The sequence below is a fragment of the Saccopteryx leptura genome, chromosome 6, assembly GCF_036850995.1.
Source record: "Saccopteryx leptura isolate mSacLep1 chromosome 6, mSacLep1_pri_phased_curated, whole genome shotgun sequence".
Lineage (NCBI taxonomy): Eukaryota > Metazoa > Chordata > Mammalia > Chiroptera > Emballonuridae > Saccopteryx > Saccopteryx leptura.
In genome coordinates this window covers 38,760,177-38,787,180 of record NC_089508.1, presented here as the reverse complement: position 1 = coordinate 38,787,180, position 27,004 = coordinate 38,760,177, and the positions used below count along the sequence as shown (strand labels likewise).

Below are 27,004 nucleotides of genomic sequence, written 5' to 3'. Positions count from 1 at the left end.
AGGGTGGGTTGAGAATCTGAACTGTTCTTCCCTAGCTATAAAAGTTGACTTCTGTCACCTAGCTACTTTAAAGGAGAGATAGTAAGGGAAAGCCAATTATTCTAAGCTAGCCTAATGTAGACCTAAAATCCTCCTTGGGCTCACAGGACACTTGTAATATAAACCTCTTCAGAGAAATTAAAAGAATTGATCTCAATCCTTTAACTGAGAGCCGAACTGAACACGCCCATGCACGTGCAGTAAGCATCCTTTCCGCTAGGTGGGTCTGGTGAGGTGAAGTTAAAGGGGCCGACACACGTCACGGAACGCGTGTGCGTCACGTCGTAGGAGGCGGGGCGTCCGGTCCGGGTTTCCTCGGCGACCGCCGCGGGCCTAGACGGCTCGTGGTGTGTGCAGGCTTTGCAGGCATGGGGACCCCTCCAGGTCTGCAGGCCGACTGCGAAGCACTGCTCAGCCGCTTCCAGGAGACGGACAGCGTGCGCTTCGAGGACTTCACGGAGCTCTGGAGGACCATGAAGTTCGGGACCATCTTCTGGTGGGTGTTTCTGGTCCGCTACCCGCCTCTCCCGGCGTCGGCTCAGACGAGGCGTAGGTAGTTGATACCTCCCCGCCCCCATCCACCTCCGCTACCCTTCGCGGCACCTGGGAAGGGCTTAGGAAAATGGCAGTCTCTGCAGGGGTTTCCCAGGGCGATTTCATTGGCTTCGGTTGCATCCTTTTGTGGCCCTTTCCCGAATATATATTTCTGCCTGGCTTACCTTCTAAATTCTCCTCTCCATCTCCACTGCCCTAGCCTGACCTAGGTCACCATCGTTTGCCTTCCTCAAGTCTTGTTCTCTTAGAACTCCATGTTTCAAAAACGAAAGAAACACCTAAGCAAAGACAAAACGCACGATTGAATTCATTTTACCTGTAACAACCAGAGTTCTTTCTCTAAAGTGCAAATTTGATGCTGACACTCCCTTGCCACCCTTCAGTGGTTTTCATTGCCTTCGGGATACAGGTCAAATTCCCTAAACATGGTGGCTAGACCCTCTGTGATTGGCCTCTGCCCTTCTCTGCAGCTTTCGCTACCAATCTCCGTGCACTCACTTTCTTGCTCCAGGCTTCTACGGGCATTTGTGGCCTCTACGGGCGTTTGCTCAGCCTGGAGCTTTCCCCCAGCTCCTTTTCCCTGGACACGTTGTTCTTCACTCAGGTTTAAGTTCAAATGGCAATTCCTCAGGGAAGCCTTCCTTTGCCTTCTAGACTAAGGGGTACTGCTCCTTTTTTTTTTTCCTATAGCATTCTGCTTATTTTAACTCTCTCTCTCTTTTTTATTTATTTATATATTTATTTATTTATTTTTAACAGAGAGAGAGAGAGAGAGAGAGAGAGTCAGAGGGATAGACAGGGACAGACAGACAGGAACGAGAGAGGAGAATCATCAATCAGTTTTTCATTGCTCTTTGCGACACCTTGATTGCTTTCTAATATGTGCCTTGACCATGGTCCTTCAGCAGACCGAGTAACCCCTTGCTCAAGCCAGCAACCTTGGGTCCAAGCTGGTGAGCTTTTGCTCAAACCAGATGAGCCTGTGCTCAAGCTGGCGACCTTGGGGTCTCGAACCTGGGTCTGTCACTCTATCCACTGCACCACTGCCTGGTCAGGCTCTCTCTCTCTCTCTCTCTCTTTTTTTTTTTTTTTTTTGTATTTTTCTAGAGTCCTGCATGCGACCTACCAGGATGCACCCGGCATGCCCACCAGGTGGGCAATGCCTAGCCCTTCTGGGGCATTGCTCTGTTGAGGCTGGAGCCATTCTAGCGCCTGAAGCAGAGGCCATGGAGCCGTCCTCAGCATCAGGGCCAACTTTGCTCCAATGGAGCCTTGGCTGTGGGAGAGGAAGAGAGAGACAGAGAGGAAGGAGAGAGAAGGGTGGAGAAGCAGGTGGGCACTTCTTCTGTGTGCCCTGACTGGGAATCAAATCCGGGACTTCCAGGTACTGGGCCAACGCTCTACCGCTGAGCCAGCTGGCCAGGGCCTTATTTTATCTCTTGACTTAGCCACATTCTATTGTAAGAGTGCAGTTCAAAAGATAGTATTAGAGTTTAAGAGCAGAGATACAAGCCCAACTGCTTGAATTTGAATTAAGTCCACTAACTGACTTTTGGTTACTTTCGTGAGCTTCCTTACCTGTAAAAGAGGGGCAATGCTAATGCCTCATATTGTAGTTTTGAGGATTAAATGACCTGATTAAAATATGTTAAGTGCACTCTATGTGCCTAATAAATGTCCTTTACTGCTATTATTTAAAAAATTTCCCTCCTTTAGAGCTATGTGAGGACAGGGACGAGATGATCTGGTATAGTTAGCAAGGTACATATATCAGTATAATATTGAAAAGGCTAAATAATTGACTGACTGAATGAATTCTTGTGATTAAAATTTTGTTTTGCTGAATAAATGTAAATTTTCTCGTTTTCCTCTCTGTTGATGTAAGATTATTACCTACATGGTTTGTACATTGCAGGGGATGGAGGATGGAGAGACATTTGTTGTACAATTAGTGATAAGAGAGAAAATTTTTTTTTCCCATTGATTTGAGAGAGAGAGAGAGAGAGGAAGGGGAAGAGAAAGTAGAGGAGAGAGAGAGAAAAAAAGCATCAACTCTCAGTTCCATTTATTCCATTTAGATGTGCACTCATTGATTGCTTCTTGTACAATAAGTGCCCTGCCCCGAGGTTAAATCTGTGACGTGCTGGGACGACACTTTATCCACTGAACCACCCGGTCAAGGCAAGAAACTAACATTTTAATGGCTACTAATGTAATGCATTTATACCTTAATATATTTAATCCATAGAAAAACTCCAAAAAGCCTGTATAGTAGATATTTTATAGATGAGGAAATTGAGGCTTAAGGAGGTTAAGTAATTTCTCCCTGATCACACAGCTAGTAGGTGGTAGAGTAGGTATTAAAACCTGTATGTTTGCCTGTTTCCAAACCCATGATCTTTCACTGTAGCCCTCTTGGGAAAGTGGTAGTTCAGGAACACTTTGCTGGGGTTACCTCACTTTTTTAGCTAATGAGAATAAACTAACATGAGGAAGAAAAGTAGAGACCACTTGAGGAGTGGGGCATTTTCTTTAGAAGTTGCTTTGGTTGCCTATACTTACAGTAGGTTTTTTGCATTCTTTTATTGTATTTACTGTTCGAAGAGTTCAGCCTTTGGGAATATAGTGGAGCCTGCTTTCCTATCCTGCTCCTTCTTTACTCTGGTGACCTTTGCCCTGAAGAATTGTTGGGGGGGGGGGTAGGTTACATTGTATTGTGGTCTCTTAACTTTTTTATCTGTGTGTTCCCAGGACAAATGAGCTGTAGTGTGAATCCTTGAGAGTATTGGGAAAAATATCTATTATATATTGAAATGCATGTAGCTTGTGTATTTTATTCTATAACATAACCATGGTTACTTTAATATAGTAAATATTTTAAATTCTTTTTTTCTTTTTTTCTTGGTGACAAAGACAGGGACTGATAGAGACAGGAAGGGAGAGAGATGAGAAGCATTTATTCTTCATTGTGGCTCCTTAGTCTCCTTAGTTGTTCATCGATTGCTTTCTCATGTGTGTCTTGACGGGGTGGGGAGGGGCCTGCAGCAGAGCAAGTGACCTTTTGCTCAAGCCAGCGCCCTTGGGCTTCAATCCAACGACCTTTGGGCTCAAGCCAGTGACCATGGGGTCATGTCTATGATCCCACGCTCAAGCCAGATGAGCCTGCCCTCAAGCTGGTGAGCCCTCACTCAAGCTGGCGACCTCCGGGTTTTGAACTTGGGTTCTCTGCGTTCCGGTCCAATGATCTATCCACTGCGCCATCACCTGGTCAGGCAATATTTTAAATTCTTTACTAGGAATAATTTTTAACTCTTCTCCTTTTGCTCCTTAATTCAGCAAGTTGAGGCTTTATGAATATGCATGATGTTTCCCTACTGTATGCCCATGCCTCAGTGGAAGAAACACAACCGAAGATTAGGTTTTTGTGCTTGAATTAGGAAGAGATCAGATGAGGGATATCCATCAATTTCTAGCAGCTGCTAGAATATGCCTCCTCTAATTTTTGTTTACTACTTATTTACTTAAAGTCATAACATATTTTCTCTTTGTTTTCTAGTGGTAGAATGAGAAATTTAGAAAAGAACACATTTACAAAAGAAGCGTTGGCTTTGGCTTGGCGATATTTTTTACCTCCATACACTTTCCAGATCAGAGTGGGTGCTTTGTATCTGCTCTATGGATTATATAACACCCAACTGTGTCAACCTAAGCAAAAGGTAATATTTGATGAGCTGTTTCCTCTAGCAGAAACATGAAGTGGGTACAATATTTTTACAACGAACTGATTTGTAAAGAGATGCCAGTGCTTCAAAATTATAAAACACCCGTGAAAGAAGATTTACATTTAGTAACAACTTTATTTATTTCTCTTACTTGCAGATTAGAGTTGCTCTGAAGGATTGGGATGAAGTTTTAAAATTTCAACAAGAATTGATAAATGCACAACATTTTGATGCAGCCTATATTTTTAGGAAGCTTCGACTAGACAAAGCATTTCACTATACAGCAATGCCCAAGTTGGTATGTTACCTAAAATAGATTGTTTCTTCAAAAGGAGAAATTATACTTTATTGTCCATAAAGTAACTCAGTCTCCATGATGTGGAAAGAATATTAGTTACTTGTAGAAAGCTTCTTAAAATAGTAGGAAATGCTTTCTGATTACTTTTGTCCTGCAAACAAAATTTCAGTCTCTGCTTGTAACTGCAGTGTTTCCGAGTGCCATCTGTTAAGTGGACTGGTAGAAGAGGACATTAACGAGCATCTGCGTTTGCTCATTTCTTTGTTCAAACATCAGAAAGGATACTATGAAAGAGGACCAAGGGAATGTAATGTCAGTTGGTGAGAAGTTGAAACTTCCACTAATGAAATATGATATTTCTTTGACCTTGTGGCAGTTGAGAAACTTGATTAAAAGAGCACTAGATTCTAATTTTGGTTCTGCCATCAGCTGGCAGAAATGGGACTTCTCTGAATCTCATCTGAATTTGTAAGCACGTGGCATGGCATCGTAAGGATTATTTCAAAAGTGTAGTAGTCTTTGAAAAATGGTTTATTTAATAAAAATGTACATAGTGCTGTTTTTGTTTTATCCATGTTTACTGGTAGGCAATTTTTGCTGCTATCTTAGATATTTCCATAAATTAAAGTAAAAAGATATACTTTAAAAGACATTCATTACTGTGTAGCTGTTATGTAGAATGAAGAAAAAAGTTCAGCGAGTTGAAGTTACGGAAGAATTTAAGGACCCAAATGATCGTGTAACGAAACTGATCACTTCTGATGTATTGGAGGTAAATTTGCTTTTATTCTCCTGAAATTAAAAAGAATTTTTTTGTTGTTGTTAACTGTGTATTGAGGTTATACTTTTTGTCTACTGGATACTGAAAATATTTTAATGATTTTAACCAGTCATAGAATACATATTATTTTCTCTAAAGCATCAGAACTACTACATTCTAAATGCATTTAAACCTATCGAATGGCCCTTGAAATAGTGATAAAAATGTAAAGACTGGGACCCAGGATATTTAGGTTCAGCTACTGAAACCACCATTTGTATTTGACATTTTATATAGATTATGAAACAAGAATTTAAAGCGACTTTAATATAATCAATCAATTAATTATTAAGTGAGAAGCAGAGAGACAGACTCCTTCCTGCATGTGCCCCGACCAGGATCCACCCGCAAACCCCCTATGGGGCGATGCTCTGCCCATCTAGGGCCAGTGCTCCCTTGCTTGGCAACTGAGATATTCTAGCACCTGAGGCGAGCCCATGATGCCATCCTCAGCGCCCAGGGCCAACTTGCTCTAATCTGCCATGGCTGTGGGAGGGAGTAGAGAGAGAGAACAGGGTGTGGCGAAGCAGATGGTCACTTCCCTGAGCTGGAATCGAACCTGGGACTTCAACACACTGAGCCGATCTTCTACCGCTGAGCCAACCAGCCAGGGCTAGTTTTATTTTCAGCAGAATGTATTTATTTCCTAAGTTTCATTTTATGTTGCTTATTTAAAACCCACCATTGAAAACTAGGAAGATTTAAGAGAACAGAGCTGGGGTGATGCACAATGGCCTATTCTTTCAGGTTGATTGGGGAGGAGCGTCAGCAAGGCCAGGCTGTGAAATGCCTATTCCTAGATCTTTCGAGGAAGTAGTCTGTGTGACTTTATCTCAGATCTTTGGTTTGCCACAGATCTTTGAGAGTATTTTCTCTCAATACTTCTGTTGATTCTGTTTGTCCTATCCTTGGATAGCCTTTGATCTCTTTGAATTGATGATTCTTAAATTTAATACTTTTCTACTTTCTGTCTACTTCTTGCAAATATTTTTATGTCTCCATGTTAGCAGACCTGAATTCTAGTCATGATTCTGCCACTTATTAGTTCTAGTTTTGTGGGTAAGGAGGCATAATAAAATGAAGAGAATAGAATACTGTATCAAAACATGTTTTTTAATTCTAACTTTGGTAATTAAATATGGTCTTCAGCTAATTATTTCATTTCTAAGTCTGTTGTTATAATTTATACAATCATAATAATGGCCATCATGTGTTATTTTCAGCATGTGCCAAGAACTGTGTTACATGTTTTACGTACTGTGTGTTATATCACTAATAATCATAGTAATCCTGCAGAGGAGATGCTATTTTCCTAATTTTAAAAATAAGGAGGTACATGCTCTCTCCATGATATCTTTCCCTTTTCCCTTTTCCCTTTTCTTCTCCTACCCCCTCTTCTACCTCCATACGTGTGCATCTCCTAAACTAAGGGACTCCATGAGATTTGCAGTCAGGGGAGCTATGGGCAGCAGCAGCTTCTCCCTGGCTAACCCCCTCATCTCCAAGCCCGAGCAGCCGGGCTAGGCACATTTCTTTCTTTTTTGTATTTTTTTAAAAATTATTAAGTGAGAGGGAGGCAGGGAGGCAGAGATAGATTCTCGCATGTGCCCTGACCAGGATCCACCTGGCAAGCCCTCTACAGCGTGATGCTCTTCCCATCTGGGGCCGCTGCTCCACTGCTTGGCAACTGAGCCATTTTAGCACCTGAGGCAAGGCCATGGAGCCATCCTCAGCACCCAGGGCCAACTTGCTCCATCTGCTTGAGCCATGGCTGCAGGAAGGGGGAGAGAGAGAGAGAGAGAGAGATAATTGGGAGGAGTGAAGAAGCAGATGGTCACGTCTCCTGTGTGCCCTAACTGGGAATCAAACCTGGGACTTCAACATGCCTGGCCAGTGCTCGACTGCTGAGCCAACTGGCCAGGTTGGGCACATTTCTTGTGATAACATTTTTAGAGAACCAAAGCAGCCCCACCCAGACTATCCTGTTGCTTCTTTTATTTGATACCCTTCCTTGTTTCACTGTCCCGGTTTTCATAAACGACTCTTAAGAAAAACAACAAAAAACAAACAAGGAAACAGAGTCAGAGAAGTTAAGTAATTTGCAGAAAGTAAGGGATTTGAATGTCCAAGTCTATAAGGTTCTCAAATCCTGGAACTTTCTTTTATTTCTTCACACTTTAATTTTGTATAATGCTTTATGTTATACAGAACACTCTCACTTGTATAAGCTCACTTAATATTTTTGCAGCAGGTTAGGCGGCATTACTTAATTTTGTACAAATGTGGAACATGATTCTCAGATCAAGGGGTTTGCCCAAGGTCACAATCTAGCAAGTGACAGAACTCAGACCCAAACCAGGTCCAACTAGTGGTCTTTCTCCTGTATTGTACTGCATGTAGTAAAATAATGGGTGTACAGCACATTGCAAACTGTAAAACGTTCCTCTTTGAAGATCTGCAAATATGAGCACTCGCCACTACGAGCATTTTTTGATTTCTTGAACTACTAGGAATGAATCATGTAGCCTAATTTAGGGATGACTCAGATGTTGTAGTGGCCACCTATGAAGGAAGAGTCAGTAGTTCCCTGTTGATCTTTGAACCAAGTCCCAGTATTGGTGTTATTTGATTTCTTAAGTCTGCCTGCAGTGTACTGTTTTTCTCCTTATCTCATACATCAGCCCATTTGGCTGAAGGTTTCTGGGGGAGGAAGTTCTAATTGAGTGCCTCAAATGGTGTCATGAATCTCCTCTATTTTTTTAAATCTAAGTCCTTTAAAAAAAATTTTTTTTTTAATTAAGTGAGAGCAGGGGAGGCAGAGAGACAGACTTCCGCATATGCTGGACCAGAATCCACCCAGTAAGCCCCTTTATGAAGCAATGCTCTGCCCATATGGAGTGTTGCTCTGCTCAGTAATTGAGCTATTTTTAGCATCTGAGGTGGAGGCCAGGGAGCCATCCTCAGCATCTGGGGCCAACTTGCTCCAGCCAATCGAGCCATGGCTGTGGAAGGGGGGAAGAGACAGAGAGAGAGAGAGAGAGAGAGGAGGAGGAAGGGGAGAGGTTGAAAAGTAGATGGATGGCCACTTCTCTTGTGTGCCCTGACTGGGAATTGAACCCAGGACATCCACTCACTGGGCGGATGCTCTACCATTGAACCAACCAGCCAGGGCCTACATCTAAATCTTAACACTGAAGTAATGATGAAGCTTATGGGTATAGGGACATAGGCTTTGAGACTTGTGAAAGCACATTTCTGTGGAGGATTCGGTGAGTCATTATACAGGAACTGGCAACTGAGCATAAAGAACTATGTAAATGTATTTGGTATGACAATATAAAATGAAAATGTGATCTTAGTAATTATCAGTAGTGATATTTACAAATAATTTTTTATATTCAGGAATGCAGTCCTTTATTAACTAATTAGTCTTTTCCCATACAATTAATATTTAATGTTTATTGAGTTGAATGACTCCATACCCCTGGAAAGGAGCCTGTTTATTAATAAAGTTGTACTATTTCGTTTACATGATTATTTTATTTTCAATATAGTATAGTATGTTTTTCCTTATCAACACAGTCACTTTTGGAATGTCATTTTATTTTGGGCTGGTTTTGCCTATAAGTTTCTTGTATAAAATTGAAATAAAAGACAGACTCATCTTTTTACCTTTAGGAAATGCTGAATGTTCATGACCATTATCAGAACATGAAACATGTCATTTCAGCTGATAAGTCCAATCCAGACAAAGCCCTCAGCTTGATAAAGGATGATTTTTTTGATAACATTAAGAACATAGTTCTGGAGCATCAGCAGTGGCACAGAGACAGGAAGGTATGTGACTTTTGGCGACCTCCCCTTTGCGTTTGCACTGTACACGACAGCTAGGGGGCGATACTGCGGAGAGGCGGGCCCGCTGAGTGGCCACGTTCCTGCGGAGCTAAGATTTAGAGGGCTTTTACCTTTAGTCACTTACTAGCTGTGTGATGTTCTTTAACCTTACAAACACATGTTATATATGTTACATATATAATAAAATAACTATAGTTAAAAACAATTAGAAAATACATAATTAAATTATATATATAATTATAGAGGGATGAGTCATTTTGGTAAACCACAGATTTATTGGGATCTTTGTAATTTAGAATTTTCAGAGGTTGTGCGCTGGGAGTCTTTGGGCCAAATCCTGCACACAGGTGTGTTTTGTTTGGCATGGCATTGATCTGAATTGTGTTTTAAAAATTTGAAGTAATTGCTAACATTTCAATATTTGTAGACGTTACATAAAATTCCAGACATCCAGCTTCTCTTAAAAGTCAGAGGTGAGGTGGCACCGGTCCCGCTTTGCTGCACGGCAGCAGGTAGCTGGCCTGCGTGGTGGCTTCTCCCGCTGTGCTCCGCCAGCCTTGGTTTCTCCGTTTACAGATCTCAGCACAGATCTGCAGTCGTTTTCTGGTCCAGATACCGGAGCTGGAGCTACCCGCAGTCCACATTAACCTTTTCAGCTGGAGAGACCGTTTCCTCTGGAAACCTAAAGTCCAGCCCTGCTAAATGTACCTTTGAAACACTACTCCATCTTATTTTAGTAACTATTTCTTAAAAAATATAAAAAGTAAAATAAAAATAGGCAATTTCCGATAACTTACTGTGTTTGTGATAATGTGTGTTTTCTCACTTGCTAGGTAGGTATTATCTTACATACTGTTTTTCAGAAAAATTTGTTGTCGTGTTTTGGCTTTCCATTATATAAAAGGAGCTGGCTCAAATTAATTTTAGAAAAAAATATACAAGGAAAGTGATGAGGAGATGACAGTCTTGGGGAGAAGGAAATAGTTTGCTTCCCCTGCCCACATTTATAGTATTTTAATGAGATAGGACATTTTAGAATATTTGAATAGTACTCTTTTATAATAAACTATCTTTAATGAGCATTACTAAGACCTCGAAAAGGAAAGGAGAATAAATCAATTTTTTTTTACCACATAAAGTACATGTTATCCTTCATTAGGAGGATTTGGGCATTTTATTGATAAATTTTAGAATTATTCTGAAACTTAACCATGGTCTTAATGTCAAGTGGTGAACCATACTCTGATAAGGTGAAATGATCTTTTAGTTTTCCAGTAATTAAGTAAATGATTCTCAGTGTTCTGAAGTTGATTTGCAATTAATTTTTAGTTCATTTTCATCGCTAATGTGTATATATAAATTTTTTGCTCTTTCAGAATCCATCCTTGAAAGTTAAAGATGGAGAAGAAAAGAGGGAAGGAAAGTCACAAGAATCAGAGGTCAGAAAAATTCACTATGACTGCTTACTATGGTTGATTAGCTTGGTTTTATTTTATATGTGGCTGTGCTTTTGTATGCTAAACATTATGATCCTTGGTCACTATTATAAAAAGCATCTTAGAGAATCCTGACACATGGGCTTTGTGAAGAGCTAGTCTGTTCTTTACCAGAAACCTTGTGTAAGACCACATCAAGGATAGATGGGGAGTGAGGAAGTGAACAGTGGTCAGCAGAGGAAGGGAAGGATGATGCTGGAAGTGCCTTGAATTCTTACAGGGCTAGAGCAAGGGTTTGGTAATATGTCTTTTCTCACTTCCTGCCAGCCTTTCAGCTGGTGTGGAGCTCAAGCTACTCAGTACTGCTTCCTGTCTCTGGAGTTTTCATCCATCTTAGGGAATGAGACAAGGAGCCATCTTTGGGCGTAGGCTGAGAAGGAGGGAATGGCTTCATCACCAAGCTTTCGTTCATATTATCCTCCTTAAATCCTGAATGAAAACAATCAGTAGCTATGAGAATGGTATCATGGCACCTGCTGTGAGAATGTGGTGGTGTGTTTGTGACTTCACTTAATATGTGTTCAATGAGTGTTAATTTTCTTGTATCTTATTACTGTCTAAAATCTGATTTCTGTGGGTACTCATAATTTTACTTAATGGTATGTGTTTTAACTTTTCCCTTTTCTGTGTATTTTTCCTTCCAGGGATGTGAAAGGGCAGAAGTATTAGCAAAAATAAAATCAAAGGCCTTTTCAGTTGTTGTTCCGGTAAGCTATTTCTTTAATAAGAATTTAGAAATTGACTTGATGCTTTTTAAATTATGTTTTTGTTTTTCATCTAAGTAATACATGTACGCAGTTTAAAAATTCTAATAATACTAGCTTATTTAACCCAACACTCTCCTGCTCCACCACCTCCCACCCCTGTGTTCCTCTTCACAAGAGGCAACTGCCTTCAACTTTTTCTTTTTTAATTAGTTAAGGTATTTACCCAGAATTTTGATGCCATTGTTCTTTATTGTCTTCCCAATTTTCTATTCCTGTTGGTAGAAAGTTTTAGGATTTTTTCTTTATCGTTGGAGTTCTGAAAGTTCATTAAAATGTAACTAGGTGTAGGTCTTTCTTCCATCATTGTCCTTGGCTCTCATGGTGGGCGTCCTTTGATCTGAAAACCTCTGGTTTGAAGGAATCTTTTGTTCTGTTTCTTTGATAGACTTCTTTGCTTTATTTTTCCTTTTTCTTTCCTTGAACTTTTATTTTCCTTTTTTCAGGTAGAGTTTTTGTTTGTTTGTTTGTTTGTTTGTCTTTGTATTTTTCTGAAGTTGGAAATGGGGAGGCACTCAGACAGACTCCCTCATGCGCCCGACTGGGATCCACCTGGCATGCCCACCAGGGGGCGATGCTCCGCCCATCTGGGGCATTGCTCTGTTGCAACCAGAGCCATTCTAGCGCCTGAGGCAGAGGCCATAGAGCCATCCTCAGCACCCGGGCCAACTTTGCTCCAATGGAGCCTTGGCTGTGGGAGGGGAAGAGAGAGACAGAGAGGAAGGAGAGGGGGAGGGGTGGAGAAGCAGATGGGCGCTTCTCCTTTGTGCCCTGGCCGGGACTTGAACCTGGGACTCCTACATGCCAGGCCAACGCTCTACCACTGAGCCAACTGGCCAGAGCCTTGTTTGTTTGTTTTTTAAGTGAGAAGAGGGGAGGTAGAGAGACAGACTCCCACATACGCCCCAACTGGGGTCTACCCAGCAAGTTTACTGGGGGGCAGTACTCTACCCACCTGGGGCCATTGCTCCAGTGTTCAGCAATGGAGACATTTTTTTAGTGCCTGAGGGCAGAGGCCATGGAGCTATCCTCAGTGCCCAGTCCAACTTGCTCAAACCAATTGAGTCATGACTGTGGGAGGTGAAGAGGTGGAAAAGCAGATGATCACTTCTCCTGTGTGCCCTGACTGGGAATCGAACCCAGGACATCCACACGCTGAGCCGACGCTCTACCACTGAGCCAACCGGCCAGGGCTCAGCCAGATTTCTTAAACTTTGTCTTCTGAATGTTATATTGAATTTTTAAATTTTTGCTGACACTTTCCCTTACTAATGTTTTTTTCTTATTCTCTGAATCTTTTTCTACTTAAACATATTCTTTGTCTTTTTATTCCTCATTGCACTATCTTATCTCTGTGGATGTTTCAGTTTTTTGATGTTTCCTCCTTTCCCCCTGGAGTTCCTATTTTAGTGGCTTTTTCAAATGTTTGAAGATCCTCAGATTATATTTAAGAGTGGTCATGTGGAGATACAGCTTTTTAATCTCAAGTATTTCTTTTTCCTGGGTCTAGTCATTTTTACCAGGTAGCAAGCTTCCGTTCCTTGAGTTGGGGGGAGGAAACTAAGCCCGGTGGCCGTGGTTTGGGAAGCCTCGTGGGGGAGTCGGCCGCGGCGCTCACCGTTCCTGTGCAGGCTCCACTGACCCTCCCTGTTTCAGTGGGGGGCTCTGTTCCCTTCCTCAGCTACAGCAGTCTCCAGCCCCCAGCTTCTCTGGTTTAGACTCTCCAGAGAGCACACCCCCTGTTCGCTACAGGAGGAAGTCAGTTGTTTAATTTTGAGGCTGAGAAATGGGGTTCTATTCCCTATGTAGATTTTCAACATATCTACCGCATTTCCCCATATATAAGATGCACCTTTTCCCCAAAAAATTTGGGGTCTAAGAACTGGGTGCATCTTATACGGTGGTTGTGGCATTTCAAATAGAGGATAGGTTGTTAGGCAGTAAGACACAGCACTTGTCCTTTATGTCTCCTTTTCCCGACCATGCAGCTGCATCTGCAGCTGTATTTTATCTGAGCTTGAGTCAAGGGTGATGACGGCTACAGAACTTTGCAGCTGTGAAGATTATAGAGGCTATGCATGTGACAAGTACTAAGTCAGCCAGTATAATATTGTTAAAGTACTAACAATAAATATTTCTGTAAATTTTTCCTCATCTGTGATTGTGTATTTTGCCTTTATCAGTTGGATTTATTTTGTAATTCCCTGTGATTAATTGGATTCCTGACTCCTAAGGCTTCCAGGTCAAGGAGGCATCGTCAAGTCAGACTTGACACTTCTGACTCTGATTCTGCGCTGGGTCAAGGACAAATCAAAGCTCCCAGGAAAAAAAGAAGCAAAGAACCATTGAAATTAGCAGAAAGGACGATGTCTTCCAGGAAAAGAGGTAACTTTTTAGTCTTTTTGAGATTCAGCAAGGGAGAAAGGGTCTTATTTATAATCTCCCCTCACTGATATTTTGTTTTTAAAAAGGATTAGATACTTGTTTGAGAACTTTGTGAGATTTAATATTAAAAATAAGTGAATTATCTTAGATTCTTAGAATCTTACTGTTGAAAGGGATCCTAGGAGTCATGAAATTTATCATTTTATAGATGATGAAATTTTGGCCCATATATATTAATAATATAACTTGTTCAAAGTGATATAGATAGTTATAGAATCAGTTTAGAATTCTGCAGATCATACTTTGTTAGTATTTTTGTCTATGTGTGAAACAAACTTCTAGAATAAGGTATGATAAATAATATTCTATAAACCATATTTCCCTCTAACTGTACTAATTAAGTTATATCTGCCTTTCTTTTGTAATATATGTCTATAAAATTACCTTTAGTATTTTGTTCTTGAAGAAATAACTGTATTTTAATAGTTTCCTTTTCTTTTTTTGAGTGAGAGGAGGGGAGATAGAGAGACAGACTCCCACATGTGCCCTGCCTGGGGTCCGCCCGGCAACCCCTTCTGGGGCTGATGCTCGAATCAGCTGAACTGTCCTCAGCACCTGGGGCCAACGCTCGAACCAATCGAGCGACTGGCTGCAAGAGAGGAAGGGAGGAGAAGTGGAGCAGACGGTTGCTTCTCCAGTGTGCCCTGACCGGGAATCAAAGCCAGGATGTCCGCATGCCAGGCCGACCCTCTCGCCACTGAGCCAACAAGCCAAAAATTATATAAATAATATATATTCACCATACATGAAGTTGGAGTCTGATTAGCAGGCTCAGGGGAAAAAAGGACCATTAGAAATATTAGTAAATATTTAATGCCTAACATAAAATGCAATCCTAGCTACTACTGGGAGCAGCATGGTAGGTAGGTGGCAAGAAATGGAAAATAGGAATGCTAAGTGAAAGGCTGTATTGGAGTAATGAGTGTCTGGCCAGGTGGTTGTAGGAATTAGATAAGCAGATGAATAGATATGACAGCCAGTGTATATCTATAGGTAACCAAATATAGAGGCTGCTGTAGAGGAATGAGAGAAGGATGCTTAAGGCTTAAGCAGCTGGGGGAATATTGGTGCCTTTAACAGAAACAGGAATCACAGGATGAAGATTCCGTTTTGGAGAAGGGGGGACATATGCCCCCAATCTGCCTTTTCAAGCTCAATTTCTATAAAAGCTATTGAGCACACAAATAGGTCCTAGGAATATTGATTCGTTACTAACTTTTTTTTTTACTTAAGCTTTGGCTATACGTGTTTGGTATTCATAGAATATAACGTGCTCATTTCTGGAAGGATATCAGTAATAGTAATGATGATAAAATGGTGAAGACAATCTTATGTAACTTTATCATCTGCTCAACTTTCTTCACATGTCTTAAGGTCACCTAGCTAATAAATAAAGCTGAGGCTTGAGTGGCAGTCTGTCTGAATCCAAGCCTGAATCTTTAACTGTTACACTTGCTGTCTCTCAGGTAATTGAAATGTGGATCTGGAGCTCAAATTAGACATGCACTTAAGTAAGTTGTATTCAAGCTGCATGGCTAATAATTATTTGTTTTGAGATTGAGCAATAGTCTATTACTTATAATTGTATCCCACGTGATTAGCTTTGAGCATAGTAAAACTACCTACCTGACATCCTCTGGGGAATTAGTTTTATGGATAACTGAGGTTAATGATTTAAGTGTCAAAATTTACTCTTAAAAAGTTTAATTACTCTGGTTGATATCTTTTTAAAACATATTACAGCCCTGGCCGGTTGGCTCAGTGGTAGAGCGTTGGCCTGCCGTGCAGGAGTCCCAGGTTCGATTCCCGGCCAGGGCACACAGGAGAAGCGCTCATTTGCTTCTCCACCCCTCCCCGTCTCCTTCCTCTCTGTCTCTCCCCCTCCCACAGCCAAGGCTCCATTGGAGCAAGGTTGGCCCGGGCGCTGAGGATGGCTCCATGGCTTCTGCCTCAGGCACTAGAATGGCTCTGGTCGCAACAGAGCAACGCCCCAGATGGGCAAAGCATCGCCCCCTGTTGGGCGTGCCAGGTGGATCCCGGTCGGGTGCATGCGGGAGTCTGTCTGACTGCCTTCCTGTTTCCAACTTCAGAAAAATACAAAAAAAAAAACCAAACCCCAAAAAACATTCTTTATATGTTTCTTATTTTCCATAATGTACTTTTATCACTTAGATTTCTTTTTTAAAGGGGAGGGGGGAGAGGGAGAGAGAGAGAGAAAGGAACATCGATTTGTTGTTCCATTCATTTATGCATTCATAGGTTGATTCCCATATGTGTCCTGACCGTGGATTGAACCTGCAACCTTGGCATATCAGGATGATGCTCTAACCAACTGAGCTACCTGGCCAAGGCACATTTATTATTTCTATAATTAGAAAAATACTAAATTTTTTTTTTACAAGAACAGAGAGAGGGGGGATTAGATAGAGACAGACAGGAACGAAGAGAGATGAGAAGCATCAATCATCAGTTTTTCGTTGCGACACCTTAGTTGTTCATTGATTGCTTTCTCATAAGTTCCCTGACTGCGGGCCTTCAGCAGACCGAGTAACCCCTTGCTCAAGCCAGCGACCTTGGGTTCAAGCTGGTGATTTTTTTGCTCAAACCAGATGAGCCTGCGCTCAAACTGGCAACCTCGGGGTCTCGAACCTGGGTCCTCGGCATCCCAGTCTATCGCTCTATCCACTGTGCCACCGCCTGGTCAGGCCTAAAATTTTTTTATGCTCTTCTGTTGAAACAATGTGTCCTGAACCTAATTTTCTCTATGACTCAGGGTTATCATGATCGTAGTATTTTATGGGGTTTTCTAAGTATAATGATTTTATCCAGGAATACCATAAGGATGTGGGACAATTTCTCTTTAAACTGATGGCTTCATGCTGCAGTTCTTATGTCAGCTCTGTCTTTATTTTTTAAAGTAGTTTTTCTGTCACATTTGTTGTGGTGGGCGTCTTCTTTCTGTTCTCTGTGCAGGCTTATAGCAATTTATTTGTCCTTTTGCTGCTTTAAGAAACTGGCCATTCTTTTCAGTTATCTGAGAAATAAATGTAATCAGGTTCTGGTTAACAGCCTGAGAAACATTCCAGTGACCGAAGCTTACAAGCTGTAGTTAATAAGTGGACTTTGAGATAACTACCTTCAAGTTTTGTGTGCTCACTATTTGATTCCTGACTACATGGTGGGGGTGGGGAGAAAGAATTGTGTTTGTTTTTAAGAGCTTTTAGAAAACACTGCTTTTTAGTTTTTAAACATTCATTTAGTGTAAAAATACTATATCTCAAAAATGCAGTTAATCAAGCTTATTGCTGCGGTTCACTCAACTCCATCTTAGAGCAATCTCTTTATAAACTGCACTCCATTAAGATCCCAGTGTACCTGTGTTCAGAGCAGAAAGCTTAAACTCATTGTCATTTAATTTGTTGCTTCCTATGCTGACAGGTGCTTACTGACAGATGTGCTGTATGAAATACTGTATTATAAAATAATTGAGTCCATATTTAATCATTTAATAGATATTTATTGAGGACCTACTATATACCAGGCACTTTTCTAGTCTTCAGGTGGTTATTCAGGTTGATTGCTCTATATTTTAGTTGTAATTCCAGTTTGGCCTAGGAGGAGGTGAGTGTTGCTTCCCCCTACTCTACCGCCATCTTGAATCTCTCCGGCCAATTTTCTAAGTGCTGGAGTACATCAACTTAAACCAAAATCTATCCTGTGAAGCTTACATGCTAATGGGAAGAGGCAGATTATAAAGAAACAAATTAATATAAAATATATCAGGCAGTAAAAATGTTGTGGAGAAGAATAAGGAGACATAAGGAACATAGAGTGACTGTGTGTGGGGGTTGGATTGGGACGTGGAAGTCATGTGCTAAATGAGACCTGGTATGACAATGGTATCTGATAAATTTGTGTAGGATATTTCTTCAGGCAGCAGATGGTTGATTAGAAAACCTCCAATGTTTTGGAAAATGGAAAGTCAGTGGCAAATTATGACTAGAGAACTCCTGTAAAGCATATGTGGTGATAAAAGAAAGCGTCTTCATTTGAAAACAAGGCTATTAACATTAAAATTACATTTGTGATTAATAAGTTGAAGTAACATACATGATTATTACCTGATATATCCTGTGCTGGGTGTGAAAAACATTGAATAAGATATATGTGTTTGACCAATTTTGTTTCTTCCTTTTTCTTCCATTTTCTTTAATGGAAGAATTAAAGTCTTGCTTTTTTTTTTTATAGGCTTAATTTACTTTATTTTTTTGTATAAAATTATGTGGAGGCCAAAGCTAGAGCCTGGGTCTTCTGTACAGAAACTCTGGTGTGGGTCTTTACAAGATGGTCAGTGAATTTCTGATAGGAGACCTGGTGAACACAGTCTCTTTCCAGAGGTCAGGGGTGAGATAGCTGTAGGTCTGAGAGATGGCATCAAAGGTGGCCTTGGCAAAGTTGCCCAGGGTGGCAGTGCAGCCCCTGGCTGAGGTGTTAGCCGTTGTCAGTGCCGGCCATCATCATAAGCTCTTGGGCACAGGGGCTGAGATGATTCAAGTGCCCCTGGGGGTGGGGATGAGGCGCACCAGCACAGAAGCACGGCGGCTGGTCACCTTGCAAGGCATGGTGCGGGCTGGCCGATATTGTTCCTCCAGTGGCCTTGCTGCCCAGGGGCAGTAGAGAGCTTGGCCAAGGTGATGGACCCATGGATGGCAGAGGCTACTTTCTTTGAGCACTTAACACCCAGGCCAACATGGTGATTGTAGTCTTCAGTGGCGACAAATGCCCTGAACTGTGTCCTCTGGCCAACACATGTCTGCTTTTGCATGGGACAATCTTCAAAATCTTGTCCTTGAGGGATGATCTGAGAAGTTAGTAATCTCAGATTCCTTGATGGGCAGGGATTAGAGATATATCTCCTCCAGGGACTTGATCTTCATGTTCTTGACCAGATGGCCCCACTTGGTCACGGGGGTCCACTCCTTGTCCTTGCCTCTGAGCTCTGTGGCCTTGGCCCTGAGCCCGACACCGACACCAGCTGCAGCCTCAGCCTGGATGCCACTGCGAAACTGCCACAGCCTCCCGTTCCAGGGACCCCAGGGCCTCTGGGTCTCTCTGCAGCACCGTGTTCATCTGCCATTTGGTGTTTCCTTTGAAAGGAAGCAAATTAGACTACTTTAAACCCTAGATACAAATGTATTAGTACTTAAAAAAAGATGTATATTTTAAAATACAAATATTTATTTGTTTACCATTATAATTTTAGCTTTTAGTTTAAATACCTCATTTTTGTGTTGTAATAATGACATCATTTATATGAAATTTTTTTCTCAAAGATTCGCATTTTTTGCTTTCATATAAACTCATTTTTCCATCTGTTTCCAGATGACACCCAGAATGTACAGAAGGAAGATGAATGTTTAAGTCTGAGTATGCCTGTAATTATAGAAGAGGATGAGGGGAACGGAAGTCACAGGGAAACAGGTACAGCTGAAATTTGGTCAGACTACTGAAGGAAAGCTCTGCTCATAGAGCACTAAGGTTTAGAACCGTCGAAGAGCATGGTGGTTGGCCCTTATGTTTTTATCTTTGGCACATTGGAGAATTTCAGTATTAATCTTACCATTAATCAGGACGCTTAATAGTAGTGATGGGCAATCTATCAATGATAATGAATATAATATGTATCAGGAATAATACCTAATGACTTTTTTTTTTTCATTTGGGCTCTGTATTCATTCAGCAAGCATTAATTGGGTGCCACTTATGTTTCAAACACTTAGGTATAGGGATATACAGATACATACTATAAGAATTTAAAAACCATTTTATTTTATTTTTTAAAGTTTTTCTAGTGAGAGGAGGGGAGACAGAGACAGACTCCCATATGCACCCTGACTAGGATCCACCTGGCAATCCCACTGTGATGCTCTGCCCATGTGGGGACCTTGCTTCATTGCAACTGGAGCCTTTTTTTTTTGTTTGTTTGTTTGTTTTTGTATTTTTCTGAAGCTGGAAACGGGGAGAGACAGTCAGACAGACTCCCGCATGCGCCCGACCGGGATCCACCCAGCACGCCCACCAGGGGCGACGCTCTGCCCACCAGGAGGCGATGCTCTGCCCCTCCGGGGCGTCGCTCTTTTGCAACCAGAGCCACTCTAGCACCTGGGGCAGAGGCCAAGGAGCCATCCCCAGCGCCCAGGCCAACATTTTTGTTCCAATGGAGCCTTGGCTGTGGGAGGGGAAGAGAGAGACAGAGAGGAAGGAGGGGGTGGGGGTGGAGAAGCAAATGGGTGCTTCTCCTGTGTGCCCTGGCCGGGAACCGAACCCAGGTCCCCCGCACGCCAGGCCGATGCTCTACCGCTGAGCCAACCGGCCAGGGCCTGGAGCCATTTTTTTTAGTGACTGAGGTGGTTGGAGCCATCCTCAGCACCTGGGACCAACTAGCTCTAATAGAGCTATGGCTGCAGGAGGGGAAGAGGAGAGAGAGAGAGAGAAGTGAGAAGGGGAGGGGTAGAGAAGCAGATGGGCGCTTCTCCTGTGTGCCCTGACCAGGAATCGAACCTGGGACTTCCACACACCTGGCTGATGCTCTACCACTGAGCCAGCTGGCCAGGGCAAAAAACCATTTTATTTTAAACACAGTGATTGTATATCTGAGCACAGTGATTTACCCACAGTGGACCTGAGTAAACATTTGTTGAATGAACAATATCAGTCTGTGCCCCCCACGGAACTTACGGTTTAGTGTGGGAGGAAAATAAGCCAGTTCGTTGTGGTGAAGAGAAGCAGGGTGCTGTAGAAGCAGGTGAAAGACAAAGTAGAGACACGTGAAAAGGGGGCGTTTGTTCCTTCGGAAACAGTGCTCTGTGGCTGCTTACATCAGCATAAAACGGTCCTTTATGACCTGGTGGTGGTTCAGACTGTGTTCTCCAGTCTTGCTGGCTGCCTTTTATATGTGTAAACTGTTCACCACACACACCTTTCTGGCTAGCTGGCAAGTCCTATCCCAAAATCTGTCAGCCTGTTATTTTTAAAAATTTGTTTTTCATTGATCATAATTATATATGCACATAATTTAACAATTCAAATAATTTTATAATACTCATTATAAGAAACCAGTCTTCAAACTCTGACTCCCATATAGTACTGCCCAGAGACAACAACTTTTAACTCTTTACTAATTATTCTTCTGCTTACCTCTGTGTTTCTAATAACGTTTACCATATTTTAGTCAGGTCCATAAGCCGCACCTGACCATAAGACACACGTAGGGTTTTAAAGAGGAAAATAAGAAAAAAAAATATTCTGAACCAAATGGTGTTAAAATATTTAATAAAATACCATATTTTTCGCTCCATAAGATGCACGGGAATTTTCCCCTCCACTTTTGGGGGGGGAAAGTACGTCTTATGGAGCAAAAAAATACAGTATGTTGCCATTTGTTCATACTTCAATTCTATGGATTACCTATTGACTTCCCAATGAGGAAGGTGAGGATTTAATTCTCTTATATTATTTGCCTCTCACCCCAAACACACGTGTGCTTGCCAGCCCCCACCCTCCCACTATCATCATTATTTTAGTTGTACTGGTATTCAGCATTTACAAAATATTGGCAGTAGGGCCATGTAATATACTATGATTCTTCCTTAATCTGTACATTTATTATTTTCTCTGGAGAATTAATAACTTTTTTGCCTTATTAATTTATTTTTTCTATGTACTTATTACTGATTTACCCCTAGACTTTTCCTCGGTTGTATGAATCTCCTCTTGGTATATTCAGACACATGAGGCATTTTGTCAGTTCCATCTTTCTGAAGAAGCCTGTAGGCCTGTGACCTGCTGTGCCCTGGACAGTTTGTTCACGTGGCTGCAGCGCTCTGTCCCGGCTGCTGCTGCTCTTCTAGGAAGAGTTTCTTTTTTCTCTATTTTTTTTTAGCAAGAGAGATAGACAGGAAGGGAGAGAGATGATGAGAAGCATCAACTTGTAGTTGTGTCACTTTAGTTGTTCATTGAGTGCTTCTCATGTGTTCTTGATCTGGAGGCTCTAGCCGAGCTAATGACTCCTTGCTCAAGCCAGCGACCTTGGGCTTCAAGCCAGCGACCTTTGGGCTCAAGCCAGTGACCACGGGATCATGTTTATGATCCCACACTTAAGCCAGCGACCTCAGGGTTTCGAACCTGGGATCTCAGCTTCCCAGGTTGATGCTCTATCTGCTGTGCCACCACTGGTCAGACTATATTAATTTTTTTTTTTTAGTAAGGGTTTCATGTTTTTGTGTCTTCTATTATTTTCTTTGTTTTTAGTGACCAGTAACTATTGGGTTTACAACTATTTCTAGATAGATAACACCCATCTGCGTGTTAGTTCTGGTGTCTGCTGTGGTAACCAGAAAGATGTATGGTTTAGTGTTTTGGGTTATATTTTCAGGTTTAATTGAAATGAAATTGAAATTTAGGTACTTTATCTCTCTTAGCACTGGCCTAGGTACCTTTCAGATCAGGCACTCTGGGTTCATGCTAATTATCGGGGAGAATACACATGGGAAACAACTTCAAAATAACTTTGTATTAAGTAGGATTCAAGTTGACCAGAGTTTATATTAGTAAGTTTTCAACTGCAGTATCATTTTTTTTTTATAAAATTTTTTTTTTCTTTTCCCAGTGAGAAGAATATAGAAAAACTCCTGCATGCGCCCCGACTGGGATCCACCCGGCAACACTCATCTGGGGCCAATGTTCTGCCTGTTTGGGGCCATGCTTGCAAAGGAGTTATTTTTAGTGCCTAAGGCAGAGCCTCCACTGAGCCATCCTCAGTGTCTGGGGCTGATATGCTCAAACCAATCGAGCCATGGCTGTGGGAGAGGAAGAGAGAGACAGAAATGGGGGAGAGGGAGGGCTGGAGAAGTAGATGGTCACCTCTCCTTTGTGCCCTGACCAGGAATCGAACCTGGTCTATTCACACACTGGGCTGATACCACTGAGCCACCTGGCCAGGGCTTGCAATATCATTTTTTTTTTTTTTTTTTGTATTTTTTCTGAAGTTGGAAACGGGGAGGCAGTCAGACAGACTCCCGCATGCGCCCGACCGGGATCCACCTGGCATGCCCACCATGGGGCGATGCTCTGCCCATCCAGGGTGTCGCTCTGCTGCAATCAGAGCCATTCTAGCACCTGAGGCAGAGGCCATAGAGCCATCCTCAGGGCCCGGGCCAACTTTGCTCCAATGGAGTCTTGGCTGTGGGAGGGGAAGAAAGAGACAGAGAGGAAGGAGAGGGGGAGGGGTGGGGAAGCAGATGGACGCTTCTCCTGTGTGCCCTGGCCGGGAATCGAACCCGGGACTCCTGCACAGCAGGCCGATGCTCTACCACTGAGCCAACCAGCCAGGCTGCAATATCATTTTGAGGAAAAAAATCATATACATGTCAGGTTTACAATTTCTTTTTTTTTTTTTTTTTTTTGAATGTTTTCTCAGCTCTTTTTTTTTTTTTTTTTTTGTATTTCTCTGAAGCCGGAAACGGGGAGAGACAGTCAGACAGACTCCCGCATGCGCCCGACCGGGATCCACCCGGCACACCCACCAGGGGCTATGCTCTGCCCACCAGGGGGCGATGCTCTGCCCCTCCGGGGCGTCGCTCTGCCGCGACCAGAGCCACTCTAGCACCTGGGGCAGAGGCCAAGGAGCCATCCCCAGCGCCCGGGCCATCTTTGCTCCAATGGAGCCTTGGCTGCGGGAGGGGAAGAGAGAGACAGAGAGGAAGGAGGGGCGGGTGGAGAAGCAGATGGGCGCTTCTCCTATGTGCCCTGGCCGGGAATCAAACCCGGGTCCCCCACACACCAGGCCGACGCTCTACCGCTGAGCCAACCGGCCAGGGCCAGGTTTACAATTTCTTATTGGAGCTTTGCTGTGATGTCATTCTTTGTGTGCATGTGTATGTGTGAGTGTGTGAGTGTGTGAGATGGCTTTCTTATTTAATACCCGATAAACATCTGTATAGTTTAAATGTATGTTAGCAATTAACTATTTTTTTTTACACCTGACAGACTTCTTAATTTTATGTTTTTAGAGGTCACTGCACCCAACAGGAAAAGGAACGTCAGAACCAAGAGCCTGGCGTAGAGTTGAGCTTTCTGACAGAGGAAAGATTAATGTTTTGTATATGGAACAGGAAGACTGCCATCACTAAAAATAATTCTTCTGGGAAACTGTAGATTATTTTTTTGAAATGGCAATACTTTAACATAGTTTTAGAATAAAAATACAAAAACTTATAGTGACAATGTTCTCAAATTTATAATTAATGTTTTCTTTTATGAAGTCTGCATAAATGGAGAGAAAATTTTGATTTAGAATATAAAAGAAGTAGTTCTGTTATTTGCAGATTTTTACTATTTCCTACAAACTTCGTGATATTATACTGTTAGTACATTTTTTGTAATATATTGGAAAATTTTTTTATATTAATGTTTATTGCTGTAAATGGCTAATTATTTTATACCTAAAATCTAGTAATGGATTTATGATGTATATTAACTATTTTGTATATTCTATGATTAAGTGCACTAAAGTTTTTGCCTTACTTGTTTTATTTTTAAAGTATATTAAATTTACCTGGTCAATAACTTATGTGATTGATAATTTAGGAAGCTCAGTTTCTACATCTATAATCAATTAAATATTTTTGGTGCTTGTTTTAAAGCTCCCTTTGGTCTAACATGTATGTATACATTCTATTTGTGTATGTATATGTATGCATCTGTCCATACACACATGCACACACAACATAATAAATACATCAAGTGCAACATTTAAATACTGATTGTTTCTGATAAAACCTTTAAGAGTGGGAGTGGAAATTCCGGAATGTGTCCTTGGTATAGAATAGTTGGGACTCAGAAAAAAATTCTATAGGTTTCTGAATGTGCCTCACTGTTAATTTCTCTTTGGGATATTTATCTATTTATTTTTTAAAGATTTTATTTATTTTAGAGGGAGGAGAGAGCGAGAGAAAGGGTGGGGAGAAGTGGGAAGCATCAACTCATAGTAGTTGCTTCTCGTTTGTGTCTTGACTGGGCAAGCCCGGGGATTTGAACTGTCGACCTCAGCATTCCAGGTTGATGCTTTAGCCACTGTGCCACCACAGGTCAGGCTCATTGGGACATTTAAATGGGAAATTGCTCGAGCCATGTTGCCGCCAACAGCAGACCATCTCCATCTCATGTGGGGCTCAGCCTGTCTTACAGTTGATTCTGCTTGGACTGGTTTCTAGCATTGTCTATTCCGGAATTCTGCAGATGTCCCATGAGTACCAATGTATGATATCTATAATCTTTTAGGATCAAAACACTTAACACTAGCCCAAATAAAACTTTCATTTATTATAATCTATGTCATAACACTAGCTCCTAAACAGAATTGTGTCCCATAACTGACTTCCGATGTTTCTGGTAATAAGTGGGCAGTTTTCATGATGTGGATATGAGAGAGCTCCTGGGATTTCAATATTCTAGGGTTGGGGCACTTGGAGGTGTGGATCCGTATTGGCCACTTGTATACCTAGGTTATTTGCTAGAACTTGTCCGATCACTGAAGTTTACAAACATTGTATAGCTAACACATTGAGTAGCCTTCTATTTTTTTTATAATAGTACTTATAAAATACAAGGTATCATCCATTTCACATTGAAGAAACTATCTCAGGATGCTGTGCCCACATTCACAAAGTTAGTACGTGGTGCCTCTGGGGTACAAGAGCAGACTCTGGCCTGTAATGTCATTGTCATTTTACATAAGTGAACAGGAACAGAAATACAGAGGAATACTTCAGACTGCAAGCAGTAAGCCATTTCAGAATGGCTTAAACAATAAGGGAAGTTTATTTTAAAACCAGTTGAGTCTCAGGATGGGGTGGCTCTGGGTTATATACTGTAGTGCAACAGTTCCATGATGGCTTCATAAACCCAGGTTTGGGTCCTTGGGGAAAGCTTTATGTCAGTATAGGGCACTGTTCACCAGCCAGTAGCCAGAGGCCAGCCTTGCAGTGAGCTTTCCCAAGGGTGGCAGTCTAAGGCCTGCTGAGTTACCTCTTCTGCACAGGTGGGTTCATTTCATTTCTCACTATTTCAGCTATGCTGGGCTGACCTTTTTGTGTATATGTTGTTTACTTATGTTGGTATTTTTGTTGAATAAATCCGCACTTGAATTTGTGTGCCGAATGTGTGTGTGTGTGTACACATAAAGTTTTGATAATTATTGCTGAATTGAACTCCAAAAAGACTGCCAATTTACATTCCTACGAACAGGATTTGCAAGGGACACCTCCTTTATACTGGCTGTCCTTGCCCGTTATACTGGCTGTCCTTGCAGTTGTCAGTTGAATATAGCCTGAATCTGAACAACAGTAAATGTGGAAAGATAAAAGAAAAAAATTGTACTAAAGCAGATGGGAGTGGTTATGTGGTTACATGTAACAGTATAGTGCTTTAGTTCAAAACACGTTTTTCGTGAATATAGTATGAAAATATGTGAGCCACTTGATAGCTTTGCTTTAAATGTGAAATTGAAATTTATTGAACAGTTAAAATAGAAAATATTTGTGTTTAATGGTGGGTTTTCAGAATTAAAATGTGTTCAAATACTAGTTACCTATTAAGCTATTTGCATTTTCAACTTATAACTACACAAAGTCATAAATATATGATTTTAATGTTAAATATTTACTAAGTACTTGTAAGGGATGAGGCATTGTGGCAATGTTCATAAACAAGCTATATTTTAAAATACTTTTCAGAAATTTAATATACTGCTCACAAAAATTAGGGGATATTTCAAAATGAATATGAAACGATAAAAAAAGCATTTGATTTTTTTTATTAAACAAGAATATCAGAAAAGCAAATGACAAGTCAGAGAAAGTTGTTCAATTATGCAAATGAAATGCAAAACTAATTTTTATTTCATTGGTAAAAAGGCACTGTACAGAAGGCTGAAAGTACTGGAGTATCTG

At 41.5% G+C, this 27,004-nt stretch overlaps 1 protein-coding gene, 1 non-coding gene and 1 pseudogene across 2 annotated transcripts; 1 reads left to right on the top strand and 2 right to left on the bottom strand.

The window, feature by feature from the left end:
- The first annotated feature begins 338 nt into the window (after positions 1-338).
- On the top strand, positions 339-26,198 carry SNAPC1 (small nuclear RNA activating complex polypeptide 1). Its single transcript, XM_066343143.1, has 10 exons — positions 339-535; positions 4,151-4,310; positions 4,474-4,614; positions 5,282-5,386; positions 9,113-9,271; positions 10,666-10,728; positions 11,430-11,492; positions 13,784-13,934; positions 19,377-19,475; positions 24,065-26,198. The coding sequence occupies exons 1-10, from the start codon at positions 408-410 to the stop codon at positions 24,115-24,117; spliced, it is 1,122 nt and encodes a 373-aa protein (XP_066199240.1). The 5' UTR covers positions 339-407; the 3' UTR covers positions 24,118-26,198.
- LOC136376691 (small ribosomal subunit protein uS5 pseudogene) lies at positions 18,273-19,131 on the bottom strand (annotated as a pseudogene).
- On the bottom strand, positions 23,312-23,386 carry TRNAS-GCU (transfer RNA serine (anticodon GCU)). The gene has a single exon. It is a non-coding gene; the product is annotated as a tRNA-Ser (tRNA).
- Positions 26,199-27,004: the final 806 nt, after the last annotated feature.

Excerpts from the sequence above, each read along its gene's own strand:
- SNAPC1 (XM_066343143.1), top strand. The coding sequence starts at position 408 with ATGGGGACCCCTCCAGGTCTGCAGGCCGACTGCGAAGCACTGCTCAGC. Across the intron at positions 9,272-10,665 it reads AGTGGCACAGAGACAGGAAG|AATCCATCCTTGAAAGTTAA; the intron begins GTATGTGACTTT and ends TTGCTCTTTCAG. Across the intron at positions 10,729-11,429 it reads GAAAGTCACAAGAATCAGAG|GGATGTGAAAGGGCAGAAGT; the intron begins GTCAGAAAAATT and ends TTTTCCTTCCAG.